Raw genomic sequence first — 19,234 nt, 5'->3', positions numbered from 1 at the left:
GTCTTATATAAACAACAGTCTAAATTAAAATTGAGAACAACCACCAAGATATATGTATCCTGCCTCTGTTGCAAACATTGACCAAATAAAGCAGGGTGGGATAAACTATGTGATATCCGGCAGTACATCACGTGACCGTGATCTAACCGTAAGTATGTATTCCTACGCGCCGATTAGCATGTTAACGTGTTCTAATATTTGACCTTTGAAATTTATTGGGACGCATCATGAATATTATCGTCCAATATATTATATTTCATCTTTTTTTCTTCTTTAAAACATATTAACGAACCAGCTCTCCGTATTTATCATTTTCATTTACTTGATGACGCAATTTATGACGTATCTAGTGTGACGTCATTTCTCAGACAAAACATACTATCTAGTTTCTCTCAGGATTTTAGGGACAACAATTTTGCCGTGGTAGTTTTAACAGTATTTTTTCAAACAATTAAAAGCATCGAACGAATCATAAACGTATTCCGGATTGTGTGTTTGTCATTCATAAGTGTTAACTTCGATAGGAAAAAATAATTCGCTACGACAGGATTACGATTTCGTAAATCGGGATTTGGGTCAGAATGGTTAGCATTCGATACAAACACTATAAAAAAATAGTGTGGTTTAAAATACATTTCGATACAGATGGAAAAACAGAAATGGATTTCGACAAAGGGATGGAAGAACAGAAAATGGATGTGTATATATCGTTGTTAATGTTTTGTTATAAGCAATGGATTAAAGTTGTCATTAAGGTGAATACAATTTAGTTATTAGTTTGCTGCTGCATTTTGTTTTCAATTTTTACCAAGAAAAATATCACATTCTCGATTCGTTTTTAATTTCTTCTCAGTAGGAAAGTATAAAAAGGAAAGTTTAATGTGGAACTATTTTTTACGTGAAACAATCGGTAGTTATTCGGTCGTCAGGATTGTAGGAGGCCCCACAAGAATTGTAATATCAATTAATCATTTGTCTTTGATAAAATGTGTCAACGGCAAGAGGCAGGATAAATCGAATTCATGGTTGGTTCCGAGATGGAGAAAGTTTATCCGGTTCGGCCCGAAAAAGAAAAATAGCGCTCGCTAAAGCTCGCCCTTTTTTCTTTTTCTAAGCCTCACCGGATAAACTTTCTCCATCTCGGCACCAACCATGTATTCTCTATATATATCCTCAATTTAATCTAGCAGTTACATTTATCCCCGTACTACGAAATATGTTTCGTCGTGGATACTTTTGCTCAACGTTGTTGTTGTTCCAGCATGTACACATTTAACTTACATCGATGTAAAATCGAGATCCATTTTAAAGCAATTTGTTTTTCTTCTATTCAAGTACTAAAATAACGTGTTAATATTCCGGTTTTTGAGACAAGATCCACATAATTTTATTCTCCACGCTAATATATTTACCTTCTCAAACTGTCACTTTGTATCTAGAATAATAAAAAAATGCATTCGCACAACATGAAATGATGTTTTCTATTATGCAATTCATGACATATGTTTGTTAACCAAGCTTTTTTTCAAAATCAACGAATAAAAATGCGCGCCCTTTACGCAATATGTACGGTGTGTTATTCAATGACTTGTAAGTCGCGCTTTGAGGAAACAGGGTCTAATGCGTGTGTGTTAAGTGTCGTCCCAAATTTGTCTGTGCAGTCAGTGACGACACAAGCAGTCTGAAATTGATCTTCGTCAAAAAGAATCTTCATTAAGATATAAATAAAATTAAGCGGAACGTGTCGTCCCTGATTAGGCTTATCTGAGGCAACACTTTACGAACTTACATAAACCCTCTTTTCACAGAGCGATGCTCATATCTTTTCATAAAGGTCGAGCTGATCTTTCTGAGTGAAACAGTGGGTGTATCATCGCTTGAGTTTCCACAGGATTCGGTATTCGACTTATCAGCCATGATAGAAACAACCGCTGGAGGTATCATAATACGCATTCTTCAAACGTCACGCAAATCTTACACGATACAGTTTTACATGATACAGGAAGTTGGTTTGAGCTTTTTCATAGTTCTGAAATGCTAATTTGTTCAGATTCGAAAACTAGAGAAAAGTAGACTCAACAATTAAAAGTTAAATACTTTTATCATTAAACATGCATTTGCGGTCATTACAACTCAACGCGTAACTGCTAAAGTAAAGTGCTATTTTATTAAGAAATAATGTAAAATCATAGTTCAAAAGCTAAATTGAATGGGTGGGCTTCTAAAATCGGCTGCATTTATTGACGGCTTGGGTACCTGAAATAGCCGTGTAACACCGCATTACGATTTTAAAATTTTGCAATCTGCCATTTAATAATTACAAAAGTACAATTATGTTAAATGTAGATCATCATTTTGTGTCATATCCTGGAAAAATTGATGCGTGAAAACGGTAGGCGAGTATGGAAGGGGTCGGTGTGTGTGTGTTAAGGTCTCTATCTCTTTAAGTAGTTTTGATCGAAATTAGATTTAGACATTGAATGCATATGTTGTAGAGATAGTACGATGTATATTGTGTAGTGCATAAGGAGAAACGAATAACACCAATAAATGTAACTAAATGAACCGCTGCGCTTCTAGTAAGTGGAACGGGTAATTGACTAAGATTTCCCATCGGACCAATTGCGATGTTAGTTATTTTTCCAATCGATATCACATCCATTGAAACCAAGTTTTATTAACCTGTATGTTTCATAGTAGCTGTTGTGCGGTGCTTAATGGCACAATTTTAAACAAATTAGTAATTAAACTACAGTCATCATATATTGCCAAGAGAAAGTATTTGTCGTTCGTCTTTACTAAAAATCACTAGTTCTCCAAACAATACAAGACAATACATGTAATTTGAAATTAAACATTAAATATTATTTTCCACAATTGTAGAGGTGTATTACATGATGCAAGCAGTGGCGAACTCAGCAGTTCCAGACAATATGAAACAACTCAGGTGTGTAGACAATCTGGACGCCGGGCGGGCACAGGTACGTCGTCATTTATGTGAGCCTTGTTGTAGGAACAATGGGCTTAATGTATGTACGAAAAATGTCGTCCCAGATTAGCAAGTGCAGTTTGCACTAGCCAATCAGGCACGAAACTGTCACACTGACGGGAATTTTGCTAATCGAGCGTAACGTTTAATGAAAAATTCCGTGGAATCGTCCCTGATTTGCCTGCGCAGAATGCAAGTGTATTTAGCGCAGTTTTCGAGAACGAGTCTTTTATATCATATTTGCATTATCATTACAGTTGAATTATATAAAAGCAAATTATTTATAGCCGCGGATTCCAGTTTTACGAACAATGGTAATTTTTAGAGGAAACTCGCGAATCGCAATTCGAGCCATTGTGAGCAAATATAACGATGCATTTCATTATTAAATCTTTATGTTTAGGAGAATACTATGTTTGAGTTAAATCGTTGCTCAATCATACACCGTCCGTACTATATAACAATGTAAACAAATCAATTGGATACATAACAAACCAAATATTAAAATAATTATTAAGAAACGGTATTTGCATAACCAGTTTCAATGAAAACAAATTAAAACAACGCAAACAAACACAACTGTAAACATTAGAACACAAACACAATCGCAACCTTTTTGATAAGCTAACTATGACTAAAACAGTAATCCACGAGTTACTGAAATCTCAATACGATCATGGGTATACACGAATTAATAAAAACTTAGTTCGACCCTGGGCGTCACGATTTTTTGAAAACTTAGTACCATCATGGAAATTATCGAGTTTCATTAAAGCCTTATACGACCATGGATAAGTAAGTGTTAATGCCAACAGGACACTGTTATTTACGAACATAATTTGCTGAAGAAGGGATTGATTACTCATTGTATGAATAATAGGTCACGTTGGCAAGATAGCTGGTCATAATACAAGTTCTACGTGAAAATGCAAGACGCTGCAACTATGAGAATTATGTTATATTATTTTCAGTAATTACCGCATACCGGTAGATTGCATAATTCAATTCTATTCAGATTTCGGACATGCTGGCCGTGATCGGACAAGATATCAATCTGACAGCTTCTACTATGTTTGACAACGAGAGGGCCTACTTGTACCAGATGATGCAGAGGAAGTTATTATACGAGCTAGCTAATAAAAAGAACACAGTAAGTACACCAAGGCTGTGTCATGACCGATAGTATCGACAATTACAATTACCTCGACATGTAGAGTGACATTAAAGCTCTATCTATCATGTTTTGCTCAATTTCGGCGCAATTTTTTGTTGATAATGAGAAGTTAGTCCTTACAAAACGTTTTTGTATAAAATGGTATGTCTGCAGATTTTATCGAATCATCTATACCTATGGTTTTTGAATGTATATTATTAAGAGGCAATTCCTTATGTGTAATTGTTTTGTTTATGTGCGGGTAAGATTTTGATTGACATTACATTCGGAGAAGTTGAATTACACAAAACTTCAATAATAATCAGTATTATAAATAAATTATTGTCGTAGGCGTACATATCATTTCGGCTTTAGAAGAACGGTTTGCGATGTTTGGGTTTCTTTTCATCAGACAAAGGCGGCAGCTAAAATGGTCGAACGTCTGGCACAGCAAATGCAAGACGAACTTAGGGTTTGTATGACATGTGACAATTCTAACAACACTAAAACAGAGCAGTTGATACGTAAGAACACCGCTGAGGTCCTAGCCAACTCGAGGACGACAACAAAGACTTCGGAATTTAAGCTTGACGGGCTTGCAAAAGCAGTTAGACCAGACGGGCAAGGTGGTGAAGAAGACGTGTCTTTATCTGTAAGTTTATCGGCCAAACTTGCATATGTTAATGTAAATTAATTCAGAAAGACACCACTTGTGGAGTGTAAGATTTTAAACAGCGACCACGTAAATCTACTTAGAATCGTTTCGTACAATACAATTATGTTTCGGGAGGACAACGCAGCTAATGCTCCATATTGGTTGAGCCGATTGGCAAGTCCAGTGGAAGTATGTCAGCTCTGAAAGAGTAAAATAAATATACCACAATATTGTACACAACTATGTAAACTAATTTTCTATAACACATCTCGTATAGTATTTAAATTATTTGCATTATTCACGTTCTATATACGAAACAATAAATTCATCGATTTGGCGCGCTCGTTATCTTAATTTTATTCAATTATTTGAAATTAGCTGTGAATCAACGTGAAAAATAGGCCGTCCATTATTATTGATAAATGTATCTAAAGCATGTTTTAAAATAAAGATTCGTCATCGAACAGAGATTTTTTGCTGCAGTTGCCATATCTCAAATGTATCTAGTTTGAATAGAGTGTTAGGTCTGTTACACGATTTTTTTTTCGTCAATACTATTTCTAAGTTCTCATGCTCGGTTGATGCAATTTCTTGAATTTCTGATTGGCTCCCAGCACTATTTACCAGTATGTAACAGTATGTTACAGCTGTTTTGTCTTTGGAAAAGGTCTTATTAAGTGATAGTCAAACTATATGAAAAACAAAAATAATGAAGCACGACTTGTTAAATTTAATTTTGGTATTCATGTATTCGTTTGATTTTCTGATTGAAGGCAATAGAGTTCACAGAAAATGTGTACATGTATGATAACGACGGCACGTCAAGCTTCGTGACGTCTAATATTTTGAGAATAGACACAAAAACGAAGTCTCGTCGAATCACACCGGAGAGAATGACGTTTTCACAAAACGCCAAAACACCCATCCCAACCACGATTACGCCAAACGATACAGTAAAAGCCGAAGACGCATCGGAATTTTCCTATCACAGATTTGTATATGGAAAATCCACTGACAACGTTTGCTTGAAAGTGGTGCCGTTAGGTAATAATATTACGTCGTATCGGGTGTACTTTAGATTCCACCAAGCTCCGAGTATTTTGGACTTTGAATTTGATTTCTTGCTCGAGAAGGACGATGATTGGCAGCATTGCATAAATGCAAGTTCAATGCTAGGTCATACAGGGCTCACATATTTTGCAGTCCAAGTCCCTGGTTTCGGTAAGCTTATACTTATCATCATTTACTTTTCTTAAACCAAGTGAACTAAAACAATCAAATTCGCGCATCATTGACCGTAGTATTTTATTGAATCTTTCATGGCTACAATTGAACGAGAACTAGGACAACGCAAACTTGGCGATTAAGTATAGTATAGACAATTCTTCACATGCATTGAATAAAAACATGTCGAGGGTAACACGAACTTCTCCAGTGAAAATGTTCATTAAGTTTCTATTTCTTTATTGTATGTCGTGAACATAATGTGTATAAATCCATTTAAATAAGAAATATGTCTTTAAATATATATCGATATTTTTATGTTTACATTTACTTATGCACCTTAATAAATTATTCAATTTTTAAGTAAAAATAAAAAGTTTTAAAAACTAATTAAGCACATACAATCCACACGCACGCCTCGTAATGTTAGAGTCAAACAATGTGCTTAATTAATTGCAGAGTTTATTGCAAACAATGAAAAATACTATTCAACACACCTTAAAAAGTAGTTCTTATAATAGTTGTTGGATTTCTACCTTCTGAACAATCCGTTATGTTTTAAAATGGTTCCACACATTCCAAATTTCAGTGAAAGAAATCCAATACAACCTAACTCTGATCACTGGTGGTTGTTTAACTTGGAACGAGGCCGCGACTAAATGGGAAACCGACAAATGCGAGGTAAGAACTTTTTTGTTGACATGGATGCCTTAAAAATACATAATTTATTTACGTACACATTGGTATAATCAAAATATATTGTTTATGTTGCTTAAGAGCTGTTCCTATTTTCGTGCCACGCTATAAAAATACCTGTTACGTAAAGCATATATTGTATTTGTTATCTCCTTTCATTGGCTGTCATAATTGTCAAACAGAATTGTGTAAATACTTTATAATATTAAATTTGTGCCAGGAATATAATGTTTTATTTTATGCAAGTTTTCCAATCAAAGAAATAAAGTCGTCAAATTATTTGTATGTACCGTACATTCCGCCATCAAAATAGGAACCTGATATATGTATAATTATACATTTAAGAGACTCCTTCAAATTGGGTATATACCATACATCGATCGTTATATAAGTGTGTTTAACTCTAATAGATGACGTGGAGACCAAGAGAGAACAAAATAGACTGTCTATGTACTAACATCACAGACCTAGTATTCGCCAATTCATTTTTCGTTGCTCCAAATTCAATTGACTTTGCCACCGTGTTTCTGAAGTTCTCACCCCTAAATCAGGCAGCAGTAACGGGGACCTTTGCGTGTCTGTTGCTTCTTTACATAATAAGCGTTGTTGTCCTTGCAAGAATGGATAGACGGGATAGGCTGAAGGTATTTATTGTTTCTGTTGTGTGATTTTGATTTATGATAACTACTAATCAGTCATGTTGATCGTATAAGTGCAGACCATAAAATATTATACATTTGCTAAGTGGTGTATGACTCAAACTATACAGAAATATAAAGTCTAATTAATATAAAATAGTAATCCTGTCGTGGTTCGTATTATTTTTAGCAGACAATACCCTTGCAGTTAAGAGACAATTCAAGCAAACATGTTACACCATTTCAATATCGGGCCGATATAGATAAGCATATCGACCCAATATAATGATTTATATCGACTCTAGATAAGAATTGCAACAGCTTGCGAAATCGGCACTCACTTATGTACACGTCTGAATAAAACTAAGCATGATATTATTCATTAAAAAAAATGAAAGCTTCACAATACAATTCAACACATAAATTCGATAAAATTGCCATGTACTTACTATGTGGTTTTCTTTATACTTGGTCAGTGATACAGAAAAACAATAAATTGAGGCGCGATGAAATAATGCAAATACAACTAATTACCTAACCACATTCTTGTTTTAAATATATGGATAAGATTACGCTTTCAATCGATGCAATTCAAATCAAAACACAATATCAAAATATAATAATACATTTTGAAAAGTGTTATTTCTATGAGATTAGTTCCGATATACTTAGCATACATTTAAATAACATTATACATAATATATTTTGTGTTCATCAGCTAATGTGTGTGTCATAAGTTGGACAGATATCATATATGTTTCACCCAGAACATGTGTAATAAAAGACACCGATGCGATGGCGGACCAATATGCGTGTACCTGATCGAATTGTGTTTACTTTGAAATACACATGTACTTCTAAGAAATGCTGTGCCAGAGTCTTATCAAAATAAAATAATCACAAAATTAATATTTTGGAACACACACGCAACTTAAACATCGGAATGATCATTTGTGTGTTAAAAACAAACACGACCTTATGTTGTTAGCAGGTCGACAATTTTCAAATATTTCTTGGAAAATATGTTTAGTGGGGCATTACTGCACTGCGCGACAATCGGCTCACGGACTCATCCTATTATTTGATACGTGTTCTAACGGGCATGCGTGAAGGGGCTGGTACAAGGTCGCGCATAGCTTTTGTTTTGACGGGACAAAATGGCGACACAGGATCTCGGGAGCTGTTTGATGGAGTTAGGGAGGTGAGAGAATGTTTACATAATGCAAGCATTCATATGTTACATCATCATATCACATTTATCTATAGGAATAGCAGCCGTTCCTCATATATAAACAGCCATATACGTTCAGCGGGATCCGATTGGCTCCATGTAGATCCTTAACAGTTATCCAATCTCGAGTTGTTGTTTTTTTAATTCCTTGCTATCGTTTTTCCTAAATGCAAACAGCGCGATATCCTAGTTGTTATGTTTGTCAGAAATACTTATATGAGGTATCTGTGTATTCCAGTGTTTAGTTCGGCTATGATTGTACTATTAACATTTATTTCGCTCCTTTATTAAGAAATTTAATATCGCTGATTTTGTTCATAGACTATCTTGTCTCTTGCCTTATTTGCTTTTGATTATTACAATAATCAACAACTCCTGAAAACCTCTCGCTTTATCAGATGGATAACACATATTATTGGAGTAAGAAAGTATTTTTCATACGCAAGTTTATTCAAAAATACATTTACACATTGACAATTATTTGTAGGAATTCAGCACTGGGAGTGTCATGACCTTCTTAATGGCGACGCGCAAGCATTTGGGAACGCTGGAGCACATGTGCATTTGGCATGATAACTCAGGAGAGGGTGACAACGCTTCCTGGTACCTGAATCAGGTGTCTGTGTATGACGCCCACACAAAACAAGCGTAAGTTTTTTTGGATTCGGCAAAAGTTAATCAGTCTGTGTTTTTCTTTTATACTTTAATATTAACATAATTTATCACAGCGGCTTCAAGTTCGAGATATTATTTACACAATTGTGATATGCAAATGAGTATGATATATAGAGGAGATAAAGAACCCAAAGAGAAAAAACGCAATTTCAGATACACGTTCGTCGCTGAGAAGTGGCTCTCTGTTGAAACGGAAGTCTTTGTAAATATGAATGCTAAGAGTGAAAATGAACCCATCGAGTTTGAAAGCAGGTTCTTCTATCAGGTACACCGTATAGAAGACAGTTATAGTGAATCTTAACATCCGTTGAATAGAGTGGTTGTAAGATGCAAACCTTCAATAAATTATTCCCATGGCTAAACGTAGAACACCAATGTTGTGCGATGGTGTTCGATTCGTTGATGACTCGTGTTGAATTGATAATCATTAAGCATTCAGTGCATTAAGTTTGGCATGCCATTTCACTTACTTAATTTTCGTCACATTATCGTTCGTTCATTCATTCATTAATGTATTAAGTCATTTCTACAGTTTGCTAACAGATGCATATCTTTATGAACGTGTTTTACATATGAATTCGTTTTTACTTAAATAACATACAGTTTTAAAACAAAGTGTATGCTAGATATCCGCACATGGCACGCCTTGAACATTACTTTGGTTTATTTAAACTTCTAGACCCGAGACCGACTGTCAGAGAGTCATATGTGGGTCTCCATTTTCTACCGGCCACAAATCAGCCCGTTCACTCGTGTCCAGCGTTTGTCGTGCGCCCTTGTTTACATCTGCCTCACTATGATTGCTAACGCCATGTTCTATAAAACGGAATCCGACTACGAAAGCCCGCCTTTACTACAAGCGGGACCGTTCCGCTTCACAGCACAACAAGTGAGACATTTTAGTTAAGCTTAAATCGGGTACATACTAGTTGAATATAAATTTATTTTTTACTCTTTCATTTATGAAATCAATTTCAAATTTAAGTAAAATATAATATTTTGAATATGTATAACTGATACCTCATCACTTATTTTATAACTTTCACGAGTCATGATTAACAAGATTTGGTTAGAGCTCAACCAAACCCATCATGTTTTCTAATTCGTGTTGCAGATGGAACAATTGTGTATATGTTTTGCATAACCAAACAGTATGCATGTCCTTGATACATAAATGAGTGTCCGATTGCTCAAACAAAACTTGTTTGCAAATGAATAAGATAGAAAGAGTTTCGAGTCCGTATCCTTCAATGCATTTTTGGTTGGAGTATTCTATTGAGATTTGAAGACCGCCCGTTGATTATCGACTGTTACCCGGTCACGTTCACGAATCGTTGACAATGGTGCAGTATTAGTGTAATGGGTAATCGTGTTTGAAAAATAGAAGCTTTCCGATCAATTCGTGCTGTATAAATTAAGTGATTTACACAATGTGGAATTCAGTGCAGGTTGGGGTATGAGGGTTTTTAGTAAGAGAAAGTGTTTGCCCTTATCTACAGTTGAACTGGTTCAATTATAATTGCAACTACTTCGATTGCGATCCATTCATGTCATATTTCTGGTTTAATTTCAGATATTTGTGTCCATAACATGCGCTCTTATTACAACACCGCCAGTGATGCTGCTGATGGTCATATTTAAGCGAACAAAGCGGCGTCAGGACATGCTTTGTAAATGCTGTACTTGTCCTGGTGTGTGCTGCAGGTACGAGGCGCTACGAAATGTGTTTAGTATATATGTATGTGTATTTATTCTATTGTGTGAACACATTTTGTTCGTCCCATTGCATTCAATTGGGTAAAGCAAACAGATGGCATGCGTCCCCGTCGGTTAGATTGTCAACCTTGAAAATCTGCTATTTTGTTTACGTATGCGTGGTTTACTGTTATAATTAAATACATACACAACGAGCAATTAATTTATATAGGAATAAGTCTATTTCATTTTAGATTTCCGTGTTCATCAACGAAAAGGGACGCATCTCCGGACTTCGCAAAGCAGTTGCGATCTATAATGTTGACATCGGAAGTTCCAGAGTTTACAGGTGTCCGACTTCCTTGGTGGTACGTGTATTGTCGTCATAGGTTTATTTGGAAACAGATGGCAACGTAAACATTTTGCCAAGCACCAACGATGTAGCACATTATATCGTGCATATAATACTTCAATAATGCATTAATAACTATTTTATTTAAATATCAAATGTAGAAACATAATACCTATTATATATAGTTGCCTTATTTTAGTTATCCGTTGAAAGAAACATTAAGCTTTTGAATCATGAAAGTTACTAAAATGACTCATCACTTAACAAAAACGTGCAAATCAATATCATGGTGGCTCTTTTCCAGGTTTATCATATTCGGGTGGCTCCTGGTTGTTGCAGGCACATTGGTACCCGCCTTTTTCGTTCTTCTCTACAGCATGCAATGGGGGAAGCAGAAGTCAGAGGAATGGCTCACTTCCTTTCTTCTGTCAATCTTTGAATCCATGCTTTTTGTTGACACTATCATGGTAACTTATATGTACATTATATTCATACATATTACAAAGTGTAAATGTGTTGCTGTGTGTTTGTTTTTCTTTTCAACTTGGTATACGTATAATTATTACGGCTGAACCATAATAATTAAATGTTTACACAGCTGACATTTTAGTATTCATATTAAAAAAACGAACAAAAAAACGCCTTATTTTAAAAGGTTTTTAATTCTTGATTATTTTATTTGAACCAAATCGTTTATATTGTTTTGAACAGCTGTGTTTGTGCATGTAAAGGCGTATATACTTGCAGGTGATGTGTTTTGCCTTTGTATTCGCCTGCCTGTTCCGAAAGTCTAAAGGGGAATTACATGTTGATATGGACACTGTAGTTCAGAATTATAAAAAGCTTACAGGCGAAGACAAGGGTAATTAACTGTGTTGATATTTGTTAATTATTCCCAATAAATACACTAAATCAATTAACGTTTGATGTATGAAACGGCATATAAAGTATATGTATAGGCTATGCAAACAGTTCATGTTTAAAAAAGGTATTTTAAAAATTGTATACTGAACAATGAACAATCGTTGGCGTATTAGTTTGCGTGAAACGTTTATTATGTGGGCTAACCAAAAGTTCAAGGTGTGATTTGCAGTTACGTTTATATATAGGCAATCCAGTCACGGTCACCTTTTGGAAAAAAACAGCATATTCAACCCACTTATTTTATTTAAGTTAATTTTGATATTGTTTTCACATATGTTACAGAGTTATAGATAAGCAGATTCTTTTTTCTTTTTTCAGATGATATGTCCTCGATATTTGCGATCTTAAAGAAAATAAAAGATGAATATGTGTCGTATACATGTAAGTTTTAAAAATGAAAACCGTATAAAATGTGTTAATACCAATTATATTTTATCGTTCACGTTAACGTCACATTGTGCACATGTGAATTACTATTTATTTATTAGGTATTATTGTATTATTCATGATATCTAAACCCTTACACAAATTTCAAACTGTAAAAGTTTGTATGATTCTAAGTAGTGACAACTGTGCTGTTTTATAAGAAAATAAATTGAACATACGACGTCATATAAGGCTTATCTCGAAATAAACCGAAGTATATTGATGCTGTTATATGTGTTTATAGTAAAAACCATTTTAGTCTAGCATTTTGTAAACGATAAGTAGTGTGTATATAAAGGCGTTATACCAATCATGTCTGTTAAAAAACTTGATCAATTATATCTTACACTTCGCGATAATTTTGCCTACCAGATTTGCTGCGCATGTATTGTAATATTTTTTATGAAATTCCAAATAAATAATACGTCGTAATGCGTCCAAAAAAGGTGGAACAAAAAGTCACCATTTTCTCCGTCCATGTAAGTACGAATTATAATTTTGTTTGGATTGAATGTGCGTGTGTCGTAATCGCATTTCACCAGTAATCGTTTCTAGTTTAATTGTTGTCCCTCCGTACGCGCACCATTTCGTAAGTTTACTTTGCTTCGTTCCGGGCGTTATTGCCCTTCAAAAATCATTCCTTTCCACTGTTGATCTCGGACGCTCATGATTCCGAATTCAATGACCCTTCTTATGCAGCATCCTTTTTTAATTAAAATTATTGTTCATTCAGTTTTTTCCGTCAGATTGATGATGCAGACTCGAATGATGTGAAAGTTTTTGTGAAAAAACACATGCATTAAAGATAACAATTTCTATAACAAAACATAATGTAAAGTTGACCTAAAAAGTTAACATGCGCGTTCTGTCCGCTCGTACTGCTCAAGTGAGATTTCAAGGATGTATTGCTGATTAAACAAGTATGCAATCCAAAATAATAATAAACATTGACAACCCGTTTTATCGGGGAGAATCATTAAGTTTTATTGATATTCTTATTTGAACTTATATAGTTGACGATGCTCATTTATGTTCGTGTCTCAATTCATAATCAATAAATAATCATACATTTTCTTGTAAGCCACTCCTAGGAACGTGTCGATGCCCATGCAGCCAGAAGAGATGAAAGAGGCGGCAAAGCAAAGGCGACTGGAACTTAACTTGATCAAATGCATCCTGGACTTCATCTTGAATACACTTCTCATGTTTATTGTCTGCGTTATAGCGTTTGCTAACCGGGATGATATGTAATTATTATTTATTATTATCATATGAATATCAGAGTAACATATATTTCTATTTGTTTTTCAAATACCTGCATCTCAAAGCACATCATTGAAATTGGATAAAATAATAATCGAGTATATGTAAAACGAGAAAAAAGCAACACCTCATCAAATTTTATGACATGTTGAATCACATTGTATAGTGTCTGATCATTTGAACTGTAAACGTGATAAGTTTTATGCTTGACACAATTTTATGCATTCTGCAGGTCTTACTATCATCGACAGGAACTGATTCGGCATTTCGTTTCGCCAGCACACCTTCCAGCTTTCAAGTCGGTACGTTGAATATTACCTTCTGTAAGAAAGGAAATGTTTGTTAACGGGTGTTTGTTGGGACTGGGTGCTACACGTTGCGAAAATCAGTATTACAAACTCATATGTATGTTAGTGTCATTAATGAAGTCTATGCAAACGTAATATTTCATAACAGTGCCGCTATACTCGATGTTGCTCGACATACTTTTTAATTTTGTTATATAAAAATACATTCAAACCGTACATGAAGTATCCCATATACGCGTTTTTTAACAATAACATATTTTACTTCGTGAATAAGGTCATCCATATATAAATATTAGCCGTATTGCACACGTGTTTATGAAATTCCATACACAGTATGATTTGGTTGAAGGTCAATCCGGATAAAGAAATCATGTTCAAAATGTTATAATATATTTTGAGTTGTCCCCAAAACAACGGATTATAGATATTATATAAACGCCTATGAAATTCTGATGCAAATGATTATCAGAACATGTACTCAAATTAAACTGATTTTTTTCACATTAACATATGATATTATTTGCTTGTAGATTAAAACTCAAATGGATATGTTTAATTGGATTAAAAACACGATGATACCAAACCTGTTTCCGGAGACCGATATCAACGGGGATGCTCTACACTGGTATTACCGCACATTTATGACAGGCCTGAACAACTACAGGTTAGGGCCGCCGAGACTGCGTCAACTGAGGACACGTGCAGGTATCAATTGAATATTTTTGAAGGAAAGCAATCTCTATAAACAATAGTCATAGCCTTAACGATCCCAGCAAGCGTTCGATATCTGTCACCGTTAAATACCGCATACCTTAGTCCGATGCATGTATTTAGACGATCAAATGAAGTGTAATCCCTAAATACAAATCAACTGTCCAATCAAGTTGTGATTCTAGACTCTGCACTTTATTTGCATTTGTTCTATTCTGAAAAAAACCAACAGTGATTGGGTCATTTAGATCTCGCATTGTATTGTATGCCAACAATTCAAAATGGCATTAGTGCAAACTCCATATTGCCCATAATTTTTTCATTGACTTCATCAACAGGTTACTGCAACATACCATACTTTGGTAATACCACCTGCTACGGAGAATACAATCTTCTAGATGAGGAGACGGAGGGCTACTGTATAGGATGGCAGTCCCAACCGTGTTCTGTGGTCCAGCAAGCCTGCAACGTAGCCGTAGACGCTTGGTCTTTTACTTCCGGTCTGTCCATTGAACTCCTCACTCATCAATACTCCTGAACCTTCTTCGAATAATTTTAAAGAATTCGAAATTACTATTTCAATTTGCGATGCAACATAACAGTGTTACATTTTCGTGCAGCAATCAGTTGCTATACAAGTAATCGTGTAGCTTTTTGAAAAAAAACGTATAAATTTTTTGAAAAATAACGTGATTAATTTTCGCACGAAAATTATTCAGATATGCCAGTACAGAACTTATAATTTCATTTTGATGACATTCTACTAACTTGTTTCTTTGTATTCAATACTTGCAATAAAATTGTTATTTACCTTCATGCATCATTTACCTAAAATTGGCTGAGGCATTAATAATCGTTTTATTTAAGGCGTAATTTTGACACGCCTGCATGTACACACACATTCTACGTAATCGATACATATTTTAATTATTATCGTCATGTATTCAATATTTTTGTTCTCTTTTGTAAAATAATAATTATACATGCAGCGGTCTCCATACAGGTCTGCCTACTTTCGAGGTTCTTGCTTTATGATATCGGTTAAAACCCCCAATTTCGGTAAAACTGTTCTCTTATTTCCCCTATGTATGTCATATCGGAATGCCCTTGTAGTTGTGTTATCTATATTTACATTGCGTAAATGTTCAACAGCGCTCGATATATGGGGTCTACCGCTGACTGGTTTCTACACGACATACGGGGGCGGAGGATACATCGCGCCGTTTGATGTTAACAAGAATGTGAGTGTGGGCATCGTCGAAGAATTAGTTAAAAACCTGTGGGTCGATCGACAAACAAGAGTGGTGCTATTTGAATTTACATTGTTTAGTCCAGAAACAAACATGTTTATTTACAACGTCTTCATGATTGAGTTCCCGCAAACAGGTGGAGCATTTACAACTTACTGGATCTATCCGATAAAATTGCATAACCACGTTGGACCGAACGGCATGTTTGCCCTTGTATGTGAAGTCATATTCGTTATATATCTTCTAGGTTTTGTTTTTCAAAATATGCGTGCGAATATATCAACAAAGGCTGAAATACTTTGTCCAATTTTGGCAATCCTACGAGTGTTTACTATTTCTATTGGGTGTATCAGCATGTGTGATTTATTTTATAAGGTCGGACTTTACAGATAGTACCATCAGCAAATACCAAAGCGATATCAAACGGTTTGTGAACTTTAGCCATATAGTGCTTTGGGACGAAATTCTAGGTGTCTTATTAGCAATAATAGTTTTTATGTCAACTATTAGAATACTTGAAGTATTTGCTTCCTCAAAGAAGGTTAGTGGCATTGTAAAAGTATTTGAGCAGTGCGGAAAAGATTTGTTCTGGTATGGAGCTACATTTGTATACATACTTCTTGGATTTGCTTTCTCCGGGTGGTTTTTATTCGGACCATATCTACTGCCGTACATGAGTATCTACAAATGTTTGACCACTTTGTGCCTTTCAATGATTGGTAAGAGCACGTTTACGGAAATAGACGAAACGAATCCGATCTTGGCTAAAATATTTTTCACCTTTTACATAATTGCAGTAGTATTTTTTATATTGTCAATATTTTTGTCAATACTTTGTGCAAGTATAGACAACGTTGTCGGCAACAAGACAGAAGAAACACACAAAGACATTATTGAATACATGATGACTAAGTTTACAAAGATGTCTAACAAAAGTGGAAACAAAGGAAAGCATGTCAACGTACCACTTTTAAGGGAAGGTAAGCTATTCCATGAACTGTTTTGCCATAAAAATATGGTTTTATTATATGCAGGGTAAAAAGCTGGACGAAAACTGAAAAATAAATATAAAACTATTTTCCAATACATGACCTTCCTAATTGTTTGTGCCCTCCCAATGTTTTAAGTATACCAGGTCGTGGTGTCGATCATTCTGTTTCATTCAAACATATACCCTAACTAAATTTATTAGATGCAATTGAATGGTTTGCAGTCAATTCGTTATTTGGTGAACATGTGAATCTAAACATGATGTATTACAGAATTTACAGAATCTCATATTGAAACATGTATAGCCTTGATAGTAGTTTAGGATTGCACACAAATTTAATTACAAAGTCGTTGTTTTGAGATCCATCAGTAAAGAAATACATTTATAGTTTTTTTACACAGATATTGTCTTCAACTGTGTTTATGGCATTATAGATGTTTGAAACGAATACTAATCTGTATTCTTTGCGGAAATATGCAAACACTTAGCAGTTAACATTTTAAACTCATTCAGTGCACAAATAAAAATTACAAGCCCATTTTAAATGTGTACGTATTATGGTGTTAAAAATAACATATATTCGTGGATATGAAACATCGATATTGCATTTTACAGAGGTCAACCAGCCGACGCTCTACAAGTTGTGCAATATGGGACAAAAGGGAACGGCGACGTTTACGGTACAAGTAAGAAAAGCTATTGAAAAACAGGAGGACGAAAACAGCAAGCCTCTAAGAAAACGCCGACGACGCATCAAGCCACTATCAGGCACATTTGATTCGGTGTAAATGTTTGAGCTTTCATTTGACATAAAACGTGTAATGTTATACATAAATATGCAACACATCGTTAATACAATTGTTTGGATACTGCTCGATTTTATTTTTATTTTTAATACTCTGCATCGATGTTCGATGTTCCTTCGATATTATTGACAATTTGATGAACCAAAGTATAAGGTCATTTGTTCTGTGGCATACGGGCATATGTCTCATCACCCAACAGTGCCAATGGTTACATTTTTATGAAAACATTTTCTCCCGTGAGCATATTACACGTTATATTTGGTGATGCAGAGGATCTTTTTTGTGAATGATTTTTATCTGCATTATTGTATGATTGAGGGTCACGCGATATTTTTGCAGCGTACAAAATATTGTGTCTACTACTTGAACTATGTGTTTTATCGATAATATCATTATTATATTGAAAAAATAACAGGTGTAATCTCGAACAATATGTTTTGTTTGCTGCTGATATGGTAAGGTAAAATTATGATCCTTCCATGTGTTTAAAAATGTTTTTGTAAATGTTTGTATTTGTTCTTAAATGAGTTTAGTCTTTTATTAAAGTATTAACCGTTTTCAGTTAAATAATATCAATGGTAATGTTAAACTATATTACAATGTAAAATATGTATTATGTACTATTCAAGTCAATAGTAAATTGAGTTTTATTTCGGTTTAGATAAATGTGATGACATTTTATATTTTTGTTAAAAACGATAAATGCAGTTGGTTTAAAAAAAAATATCAATCAGTCCAATGTAGTTTTCTTCTGTTTTTGTTCACAGATCAGCTTTAAGTTATTATCGCATGAGTATTTACCTTATATGCTTTTATTACATAGTATCGTGTGTTTAATTTGTTTTCTTTTAATATAGTAAACTTCTAGCGATCGACAATATTGTACTGAACGTATTTACAACTAAGCCGATATAGAGTTGTTCAAATAGATGACCTTTGATTTGTCTGAAGGTGTTGTGTTCTTTTTTGGGATTCCACGATGAAAACGAGTTTAAACACCGATGTAATAAATATATTCTAAAATGTGAAGACGTGTATTACTTTTAACATCAAAATGTTAAAATTAATAAGTGTGTCCAATCAGATTACACAAAACAAGAGAGTGTTAACAAGGTTTTACTAAAGCCATATAAGAAAAAATGCCCCGCTCCGTGGTGGCTATGTTTTTCAAGCAACAGGAACCATTTTCGAACTCGTCCAATATATAGTTGGGACAAATTTTCTGACAAAGTTTCATGAAGATCGGA

At 34.6% G+C, this 19,234-nt stretch overlaps 1 protein-coding gene across 6 annotated transcripts; it reads left to right on the top strand.

The window, feature by feature from the left end:
* Positions 1 to 362: 362 nt before the first annotated feature.
* Positions 363 to 19,012, top strand: LOC127853194 (polycystic kidney disease protein 1-like 2). 6 transcript variants are annotated; one of them, XR_008036523.1, is made up of 23 exons: positions 363 to 755; positions 1,835 to 1,937; positions 2,884 to 2,947; positions 4,005 to 4,139; positions 4,555 to 4,794; positions 5,571 to 6,018; positions 6,611 to 6,702; positions 7,128 to 7,361; positions 8,386 to 8,556; positions 9,074 to 9,234; positions 9,415 to 9,526; positions 9,941 to 10,150; positions 10,835 to 10,965; positions 11,211 to 11,324; positions 11,613 to 11,775; positions 12,056 to 12,170; positions 12,551 to 12,613; positions 13,740 to 13,905; positions 14,154 to 14,223; positions 14,760 to 14,934; positions 15,279 to 15,440; positions 16,093 to 17,170; positions 17,797 to 19,012. XR_008036523.1 is itself a non-coding variant. In XM_052387494.1 (21 exons), the coding sequence occupies exons 1-21, from the start codon at positions 582 to 584 to the stop codon at positions 15,476 to 15,478; spliced, it is 3,375 nt and encodes a 1,124-aa protein (XP_052243454.1). In that variant the 5' UTR covers positions 363 to 581; the 3' UTR covers positions 15,479 to 15,752. The 6 variants fall into 6 exon arrangements, 1 of the variants encoding a protein (XP_052243454.1); XR_008036520.1 differs by having other exon boundaries at positions 2,884 to 2,981; positions 5,571 to 5,841; XR_008036519.1 differs by having other exon boundaries at positions 2,884 to 2,981.
* The last annotated feature ends 222 nt before the right edge of the window (positions 19,013 to 19,234 follow it).

The sequence above is a fragment of the Dreissena polymorpha genome, chromosome 1, assembly GCF_020536995.1.
Source record: "Dreissena polymorpha isolate Duluth1 chromosome 1, UMN_Dpol_1.0, whole genome shotgun sequence".
Taxonomy (NCBI): domain Eukaryota; kingdom Metazoa; phylum Mollusca; class Bivalvia; order Myida; family Dreissenidae; genus Dreissena; species Dreissena polymorpha.
This window is presented reverse-complemented; position numbering and strand designations above follow the sequence as displayed.